We start from the raw sequence: 10335 nt of genomic DNA on the forward strand, positions 1-10335 counted from the left end.
AAAGAGCGCTCAATTTTTGAACTGAAATTTTTTATGTGTACTGTACGTCACTGAGACAACAAAAGTTTAAGCTCAAAAATTGCGCAGTCAGCAAGCCGATGAAAATCCTCATCACTGATTGGCTGACGCAAACACGCGCGCGCATCCAACTCTTAGCGCGCGATTTTTAAAATTCACAAATTGCGTTGCTGTCATCATTGATCAGACATGCGCAGGAAATTATTAAATAGAGGAATATAACTGATGAACGCGACCTCTAGTGAGTATAAATAAATCACAAAGTATCTTTTGAAAAAGGTTATAATTAATAATAAATTTTATTTATAAAAATATTTATATTAATTGTCAATAAATGAAATGGAAGTTAAGACCGAGGATATTGATAACGATTTAATTTTGTATGAATTACTGGAGTACTTTGTTAAAAAACAAGACCCCGAATTGGTCGTAAGTATTTTAAATAAATTATTACAACATCTGTTTTCAACAACCTGTCAAAATCACAATAATACGTGTCATCATTAATACTAATTATTGATAAATTAAATTAATTTTTTTTAGCGTTTTAAAAATGATATCGATATTCTGTCCACAACGGGAACAATTAAAAATGCACTCCGTTACCTAAATAATAGATACTCACTTCCAGAAAGTATTTCACAACAAATAAGTCTCACATTACCATGGAAATTTGCCAGTGGTGATAACGGAAGACTTATTGCCATTTTGCACGATAATATTCTCGAAATAAGAAGATCTAAAGATGAATTTTCATCAGTCATTGGAAAAGCAACAGGTTCATTTTTTATTACAATAAAGTAAAACTTAATTTACCATCGATTAAATTAATTAAATAATTTTATTTCTAGTTCCCAAAGATGCGTTTCCGCAGTGGCGTAAATTAAAGTGGAGTCCAGATGGTTCAATTCTGGTACTGGCTTCCAGCAATGGCCAGTTGTCGTGTTACAATTCACTTGGCAGCAATATTTTTAACATAAACTCTAAATCCGAAACTCAGAACCCCGAGGTACTGGAAGCCGGCGACGCGATATCGTCAATGGTCTTCACCAAACCCCGAATATCTGCTGAAAAATGGTCCTACGAATTCCAAACTGTTACTTACAGTGGCCTACTCAAGGCCTACAACATATCAGTCCATGGTTACGAGGCTACGTATCATTTTTCATTTGGAAATTTCTATCGTAAAGGAGTCAATGCCTTCACATACGATCACCAACACAATATTTATATACTTGCAGGGAATAGTATCATCCACAATTGTTTATCTCCCGCATCAAATGTCGGTTTGACTTCCTGGAGGCCTATAAATGATTACCCATACTACAAATTGTCTTTTACATTTGAAGAAAACTGCAGCTCACATACTCTGTCTCTCTGGAACTTGATACCCAAGTTCCGGGCACCTGAAGAGCCAGTGATTTTTCGTATAAGCGTATCACCGAGCTGCAATTACGTGGCATGTTTGCACACAGACGGTGTTGTTTCACTATGGAATTTACCAGGGTTCCAGTTGAAACACCAGTGGAAGCTCAACGAGCAGCCTAATTATGACGCGCGGATGCCAGGATCTGTTTCCAAGTACAAAAAATTACCCGCGGGCTACACAGAATTTCACCCGATGGACATCGGGTGGTGGTCAGACCACGCGATTATTATCGCGCGTTACTCAGGAGCAATATCAGTCTGTTCTATCAGTGATTTAAAAAATCTTCTTGGTACGTGTCCTGAATTTTTATTCGGCCAGCCTCAGATAGCGGAGTTCCTGCTGGGTAAAGGATTTTTGTGTTTGGACTGCGAGACGATAATAACAACTAAGAAACGTTTGCAAGACTCTGGTTCAGATTCCCAGGGTCAAGAAGCTTCGGACAGCGAAAAAGAAGAAGATGAATTGGAACCGCTGACTCTGATGAGTTATTTAACAAATTTATTGCGCAGTGCTCTGTACTCTATTACGGACATCGAGAGCTTGCAGCCGAAAAGAAAGAAGGCGAGATTTCTGCAGAGAACTTACAGGATACTGGGACTGAAAAGTACTACGCCGGAAGAACTTTACTCGAGGAAGATTGACCTAGAGGAGTATGATGAAGCTTTGGCTTTAGCCAAGTCTTATAACTTGGACACAGATCTAGTTTACCAGACTCAGTGGCGTAAGTCAAAGTTTTCTATGAAAGCTATCAAAGAACACCTGAGCAAAGTACGCAAAAGATCCTGGGTTTTGAACGAGTGCATTATGCGAGTCCCCGAGACTCTAGAAGCGGCACGAGAGCTTTTGAATTTTGGATTAAAAGGTACTAATCTTGATGCGTTTCTGGCTTTAGCAGAAGAGGATGATGGGAAATTTTCTACTGCTGAGAATGATGAAGATCCAGCTCAGCTTAATGATGTGGCGGTTAATTTAAAGTACATGCAGAAGGTAAACAAAAAACTTGAAGGAGTTGATCTGTCGGCCTGCACGCAGCCTCAAAAAGAATTACTGAACTACCGCAGAAGTCTTCTCAATCACTTGGATAAATTAAAAACCTATGAAATAATTATTGGAACTCCTGATAAATATAAGAAGGACTCGTATGAGAAATTTCGACAGTTAACTATCTTAGAGAACGCAGTAAGATTTGCCAGAGACTGTGATCATGCGACAGTAAGACTTCTCTTCACTTATCACGGGCAGAAACTGATGGCTCACTGGCTGCCAATAATCAGTTACTTTCCCGAGACATTGAATCCCAATGAATACAAAAAATTACTTCCGGAATGCGATGATCAGGGCCAATTATTCCTGCTCTATCAAAAAGAATTGCGTCCCAAAGATTGGTCCGAGAAGCATGAGTTTGATCCCATCGTTGTCAATAACAACGACAATGAATCCCTCGTAATTTATGAAGACGATCCCGCTCTATCTGTTTACAAAACTACTGAGCTAACGATGGATTTATTGCAAAAATGGTACAAAGCCCGTGCTTATGATATAGAACGCAACAGTTGCGTTGTTGAAAACGCTCTGGAACTCATAAAAATCGCACGTGCGCACAACATCACCGGACTGGAAGATTTTTTACTCCAGCTCGAAACTCTAGATGATTTAATTTACAAAGTGCAATTGGACAGTATGTCGTTAGCGCAGTTTGAAAAACTATCAGACTTGGAGAAGATCAAACTGCTGATGAGTACAGCGACTGATAAAAATTTTATATCGCAGTTAAAAAATTACGTACTTCCTTTTATTTACCGCAAGCAAAAATACATGGGCGGTGATCTTGATAAAAAATTACTCAAGAATTATTTAATCGACATAAGTACTGATGATTTATCAATGACTTTGATATTTTTTAATAATTTAAAGAGTGATGTTGATATTTTGAATATTGTTGAAGATATTATCGAGCTCGCTGTCGATTGTATTTACGCATGCGGTAATATAAATATGTATAAGCTTGCTAAAGAAATATTTGAGACTCTACCTAAGCCACAGGCGATTCAAGACGCACCGGGAGCTGCCAGTTTGATGCATGACCTGGAAAGCGAGATAGAATGTCTTAAAATATTAAATAAATATGATGTCCAGTGTACTGTTAGCTTTATCCACGATAATAAAAACACCGTAAGTGAAGTGAAGATGCTGCTGCATCAAATGAGCGGTAGTTTGAATCAAGTTCTTTCACCAGCGAGTCAAGAAGCCTGGGCGGAAGTTTTGAATGACATGTTGGAGTTGCAAGAATTTATTTTTTCATGTATAGACATCGAGGACTGCTTTGAAATTTGTGTTGACGCAAAGCTCGCGTCTGGAATAAAAACTAACATACAAAATTGTAAGTCGCTCATTGAAACAAAGAAAAGTGAGCACTCGTTGCTGAAAGTCTCGTATGATAAGACAGTAGATTTGGTTTTGAAAGCAAGCAGGGAATATTTTAACAGTTCAAAGAGTTTGCATGACTCGAATATGGAATTAGCGCGGGCTTGCATCCATTTGATTGAAGATGAAAACCCGCTGATACAAGAAGAATACGATTTGATAAATTCGCTGCAGATTCTTAATGAATTTAACATCAATATCTTGCCGCTGCAGGTAAGACTTTGCCACGACAGATTAAAATTAATTGAAAGCTGCTTGAATAATAAACGCGACGCTTATAAAAGACAGCAGCGATTGCTTACGCTCGCGACTTATTTAAATATCGAAGGTAAAAACAAGCGAAATCGTGAGGGTAAAATACTGGAACTTATCGCCGAAAAAGCTTATCAAGCTAAAGATTATGAAATCGCTACGTCTACATGTCAGAAATTAATAGACAGTAGTTATTTTCATGCTTGGAAAATAATTCAAACTCTTGGATGCGCTGATGATTTCAGTGATTTTGATTTCAAACAAAAATGTTTGGCCTTCACGTTAACTTACGGCCCAAATGAGATCTTGGAAGAGACTCTGCGGCAGATGCACCTTCTGGAGATTCAAGTGCTGAATAAAAATCTTGAAGACTGGAAGTCAGTAAATGTCTACAGTGAAAATTATGAGGGAGAAAATGATTTGAATATTGATGCTGGTGAGGATGATGATGACGATGATGATTTCACTGACGCAATGACAACTCCGCAAATTGAAGTAAAAGAATTTGTGCCGAAAATACTGGAAACATCAACGGGATTGGTCAAGAGTTCTGCGCAACTAGTCAAGCAATCGACTCTGGGTATCTTGCAAAATGTTGGAGCCCAGGGTTTCTGGAAGACTGCACTGAATTTTAATAGAACTAAAGACGAAGACAATTATTTAGCTGAGTCAAATACTGATAATGAGGATAAGAGAGATGAAATCCAAAGTTTTCCGGCTTTCTATGCATCATTGTACGATAAATGTACACTCAGTCGCTGGGACACGAGGTATGAACGTTACTCGATGCCTGATATTGACAATAGTAAATTAAAAATGTGTCAAACACTTTTACGTATTACGACACTAAGTGAGACTGCTAGTTACGGATTAGAAGTAAGTGACATAAATCACTTGTTTGTGCAATTAGCCAGCCATGTTATGTCCGATGATTGGCAACTAGGCATGGCGTACTTATTAAGCTTTAATGATTCTAATGATGATTTTATTTCACACGCTCAAGAAGTATTTAGAAGTTTGCCTCCCACTAATTTGTATATTCAAACTGCTATTTATTTTTATTCTTTGAAACTCTACTGTAGAATAAACCCGGATGCTAATGATTGTTTTACGTACGACCCGATGGAGTTGATGAAGATGATGGCTAACGAAGCACGAGATGAAGCCGATGACTTGAAAATAGCTTTAGTTTACTGGTGTCAGCAATTAACGCGGGAGAGTAGTCAAGTTGATCAAGTACCTGATGAAGTAGAAAAAATACAAGTTCATTCAGAGCAATCTAATGTTGACGTCAAACAACCGCGTGATAATGAAGAGGTAGATAATTGTGTTGTCAATGTTTCTGATAAGGAATCAATGAATTTATATGAGAACGAAGCATTCAAAATGACACCTGCTGATGATGACGGATGGGATGACAATTGGAGTGATTTTTCGGACTCGGATTTTAAAGAAAAAGCTGGCGGAAGTAAAGAGTCGGATAATTTAGAATTCAATTCATCTGTTGAGCAGGCAGTCGATAGTGAAATTTTGTCACTGGATACTTTTGATGAGACACAGACTGATACTGCTGATGATACAACGGAAGAGCAACGATATGCGGAGTTTGAAGATTTGTACTCTCGGATGCAGACCAAAGAAGACTACGTCGAATTGAAAGAAATTTTATACTCATGGCCGGTATTTGCAGCTCCAGAATTTATTACTTCTGACAAACATCCGACGTTGCGTATGATCGAGAGTGTCAGTTCATTCGTGAGTAGTAAAAATAATTTAAACTACGAAGCTGCGATTCTTGAAGAGTACAAGGAATTGCTGAAGGACCGGCCGATTGATCCCGAAGTCTACGAAGCGTTCATCAAAAAATTCGATGAAAAGTCCACCGTGGAAGACAAAATTTATTTGAGACTGTGTGCCAACGATCCACGTCTTCATCAAGAAGCAATAGACATTTTGAAAGACCAGAGCGAAGTGGAATTGCCGCTGCCTATTTTAGATGAAATATTTTTTAAAAATCTAACATCGCTATTGCCACCAACTCACCCGATTCACAATAAAATACTTGAGGAAATGTTTTCCAATCATACAATACCGGAAATAGAACCTCATATTAGAATTCTAATCGATAGATTGACTGAACAGAAACACGTTACGTATGCAGTTGCTCTGTGGAACCGATTGAAAGCTGTACCATCGCCTACGTCTTTTTAAATTATTTATAAAAATAAATTATTTTATTTCAATTGTTAATAGCCAATTATTTTTTTGAAAATTTTAATTAAAAAGTTTTTTTTTAATTGTAAATATGCTGTAAAAATAAATATATTTATACGATTTAATTTAAAACTAATGTTTATTTATTAATTAAATTAAATTTAAAAAGTAACTTAATTACTATAAATAATAAAACATTTTTTAAATTGTGGAAATGAAATTTATTTTGATTTAAACATATGACGATGAACGAAAAATTACCAGCGGAATAGTCCACAATTTGAGTTGTTATTACATTTAAAATTTAACATATAAAAAAAATTATTAATTACTTTTTTTGGTGCTTACATCATGTCAGGAATGATAACTTATTTGTAAGAGTAATGCTACGACTTATATATGATACATATGTTAATACAATCACATAAAACGTGATCAATATTCTTTTTATCATTTTAGTTAATGTTTTTTTTTTTTCTAACAGTCTTCAATAAATTAAACTGGAAAAAAAGTTTATAATTAAAAAGTTATCTAATCACTTAGTCGACTTCTTCCATACGCGACGCGTCTTCACTCTCGCCCTCGAGAGCTGGAACTTCTTCCATGGCTTTTGGTTCTTCGGCGATTGGCTCGTCTTCGTCGATACCAAGACCAAGCTTGATCATACGGTAGATACGAGCAGCGTGGACTTGGGGATCGTCAAGCGAGAATCCAGAGGATAAGAGAGCAGTCTCGAAGAGAAGGACAACTAAATCTTTGACTGATTTGTCGTTCTTGTCTGCTTCGGCTTTTTGTCTCAAGTTCTCGATCACTGGGTGATCGGGGTTGATCTCGAGGTGTTTCTTGGCAGCCATGTAGCCCATGGTCGAAGTGTCACGAAGAGCCTGGGCCTTCATGATTCTCTCCATGTTGGCGGTCCAACCGTACTGAGATGTGACGATACAGCAGGGCGAGTCGACAAGACGGTTTGAGACGACGACTTTCTCGACTTTGCTGTCCAAAATGGTCTTCATGACTTTGCAGAGTTCTTCGAACTTGGCTTTGTCTTCCTCGCGCTTCTTCTTCTCAGCCTCGTCTTCAGGCAGCTCCAAGCCTTCTTTGGTGACTGACACGAGCTGTTTGCCGTCAAATTCTTTCATTTGCTGGACAACGTACTCGTCAATGGGCTCGGTCATGTAGACTACTTCGAAACCGCGTTTCTTGACACGTTCGACGAATGAACTGTTGGCTACTTGTTCTTTGCTTTCACCGGTGATGAAGTAGATGTGTTTCTGGTTCTCCTTCATACGTCCGACGTAGTCCTTGAGCGAGCAGCTCTCTTCACCGGATGCTGAGGTGTTGTATCTCAACAAATCGGCAAGTTTGCTGCGGTTTGAGCTGTCCTCGTGGATACCAAGCTTCAAGTTCTTGCTGAATTGTTCGTAGAATTTCTTGTAGTTCTCTTTGTCTTCGGTAAGTTCTTCGAAAAGTTCAAGACACTTCTTGACGAGATTTTTACGGATGACTTTGAGGATTTTGTTCTGTTGCAACATCTCACGAGAAATGTTGAGTGGCAAATCTTCACTGTCAACGACTCCTTTCATGAAGTTCAAGTACTCTGGGATTAAGTCCTCGCAGTTGTCCATAATGAAGACACGACGTACGTAAAGCTTGATGTTGTTCTTACGTTTCTTGTTCTCAAAGAGATCGAAGGGCATGCGACGTGGTACAAAAAGTAGAGCACGGAACTCAAGTTGACCTTCGACAGAGAAATGTTTCACTGCCAAATGGTCTTCCCAGTCGTTGGTCAATGATTTGTAGAATTCACCGTATTCTTCCTGGGTAATATCATCTGGGTTTCTTGTCCAAATGGGTTTAGTTTTGTTGAGTTCTTCATCTTCAGTGTATTTTTCTTTGATGGTCTTCTTTTTCTTTTTCTTCTCTTTTTCTTTGTCTTCTTCTTCGTCTTCACCAACATCTTCAATCTTTGGTTTGTCATCTTCTTCCTCTTTCTTTTCAGTTTCACCTTCAGGTTCTGGCTCAGCTTCGTCGTCGCTCAATTCCTTTTCACGTTCCTTCTGAACTACCAATTTAATTGGGTAGCCAATGAACTGTGAGTGTTTCTTAACAATTTCCTTGATCTTGCTTTCCTCAAGATACTCAGCCTGGTCTTCCTTGATGTACAAGACAATCTTGGTACCACGTCCAAGGGGTTCGCTGTTGTCAGCACGAACAGTGAATGAACCACCGGCAGCTGATTCCCAGACGTACTGCTCGTCGTCATTGTGCTTGGAGGTGACTGTTACTTTATCAGCGACCAAGTAAGCAGAGTAGAAACCCACACCAAATTGACCGATCATAGAGATATCAGCACCAGCTTGCAACGCCTCCATGAATGCCTTGGTACCGGACTTGGCGATTGTTCCCAAGTTGTTGACCAAGTCAGCCTTTGTCATACCGATACCGGTATCAATAAGAGTAAGAGTACGGTCATTCTTGTTGGGAATGATCTTGATGGAAAGTTCTTTTCCGCTGTCCAATTTTGATGGGTCAGTCAACGATTCGTAACGAATCTTGTCCAAAGCATCACTCGAGTTGGAAATCAACTCACGGAGGAAAATTTCCTTGTTTGAGTAGAAGGTGTTGATGATCAATGACATCAACTGGGCAATCTCTGCCTGGAAGGCAAAGGTCTCCACATCACCAGACGAGGTATCCATTCCTTCTGGCATCTAAATAAAAAATTAAATTATTAGTATTTTGTTTACATTAAATAAAAATTATATTTAAAATTTAATGAATAAAAAAAATTAAATCATGCATTGAAAAATGAGTGTGAATGTAGCAGGCATCAGACAAATTCAAAATTATCAATAAGTAGAATAAATAATTAATAGAAGAAAATTTTTAAAAAATGCGCATTTAAAAAATTTTGAAATTATCAAGTGAAATTTATATAAATATTTTCTAAATTATTTACTCTATTTATAATTATAATTTTGTCTGAGGTCTGCTACATTCGCACTCAAATTGAAAACTTTTATGATCCTGAAATTAGCAGACAATTAATAAATATCGGATATTTTCTGTAATAATTTAATTTTTTAAAAAATGCACGTGTAGAAAATTTAAAAAACTATAGGTGCAATTTTCTGAATTAATTTTTTTGCACACGAACGCAAAGCGGAGAGATAGTGCTGTCCTTTTTAATTTATGGTTTTAAAAAAATTTAAAAATTATTCGATGTCGGCTAATTTCAGTATCATAAATTTTATTAACCCGTTACTTTAATTATAAAATATTTTAATCATTAAAAAAAAAAAAGCATTGATTTTAATTCGCCCGAAAAATTTAAATCATTCAATTCCTTAAATGAATTTTTAATTAAAATATAAATACATTTCAAATAATTAAATTCAATTTACGTTAAAAAATGATTAAAAATCATGATCATGATTAAATATATAATAAATTTATTGATTTTCGGGTTAGAAAAATGAGGTTACACGCCATCATTTATGCACGCGAACATTTAATTAAATATTAATATTAATGAAAAAAATATTAAATTTATTATAAAAGGGGGCTCACTGTTAAATTTCCTATTGTCAATTTGAACTATAAAATTAATTTATATTCAATATAAAAGTTGATAGAGTTTGAAATGTAATGGATGCAAAAAAACTAACGACAAAAAGTTGGCGTCTTTGAATTTATTTATCTCGAATAGTATGGAATTATATGAAATAATAAAAAATCAAAATAAAGACAAATTCATTTAAAATAAAATAACGTGTAATAATAAAATAAATGCAACGTACCTTTGCGATAATTTTTTAACAATAAGTATAAGAAAAGTCGTTAATATGAACACGTTTGAATGTAGTGAGGTATCACACAGTAATGTGCGGCGGCGGTACCAAGCCTCCTTATATATTCTCGATACTGATAGAATGTTCTAGAAGCTTCGAGAACCTTCTCTCCGGCTTCAATACCGCACTTCCGTTCAAATACATTTC

The 10335-nt window shown here is 36.7% G+C and overlaps 2 protein-coding genes across 2 annotated transcripts; one reads left to right on the plus strand and one right to left on the minus strand.

Annotated features, from left to right (window-relative positions):
* The first annotated feature begins 261 nt into the window (after window positions 1–261).
* Window positions 262–6814, plus strand: LOC130663577 (NBAS subunit of NRZ tethering complex-like). The gene is made up of 3 exons (XM_057462871.1): window positions 262–447; window positions 562–796; window positions 870–6814. The coding sequence occupies exons 1-3, from the start codon at window positions 358–360 to the stop codon at window positions 6332–6334; spliced, it is 5790 nt and encodes a 1929-aa protein (XP_057318854.1). The 5' UTR covers window positions 262–357; the 3' UTR covers window positions 6335–6814.
* Window positions 6600–10286, minus strand: LOC130663578 (heat shock protein 83). The gene is made up of 2 exons (XM_057462872.1): window positions 10138–10286; window positions 6600–9048 (listed from the first exon to the last, which is right to left on the minus strand). Exon 2 carries the CDS (start codon window positions 9046–9048, stop codon window positions 6877–6879), a length of 2172 nt encoding a protein of 723 aa, XP_057318855.1. The 5' UTR covers window positions 10138–10286; the 3' UTR covers window positions 6600–6876.
* Between the last annotated feature and the right edge of the window lie 49 nt (window positions 10287–10335).

This window comes from Microplitis mediator, chromosome 2 (genome assembly GCF_029852145.1).
Source record: "Microplitis mediator isolate UGA2020A chromosome 2, iyMicMedi2.1, whole genome shotgun sequence".
Taxonomy (NCBI): Eukaryota; Metazoa; Arthropoda; class Insecta; order Hymenoptera; family Braconidae; genus Microplitis; species Microplitis mediator.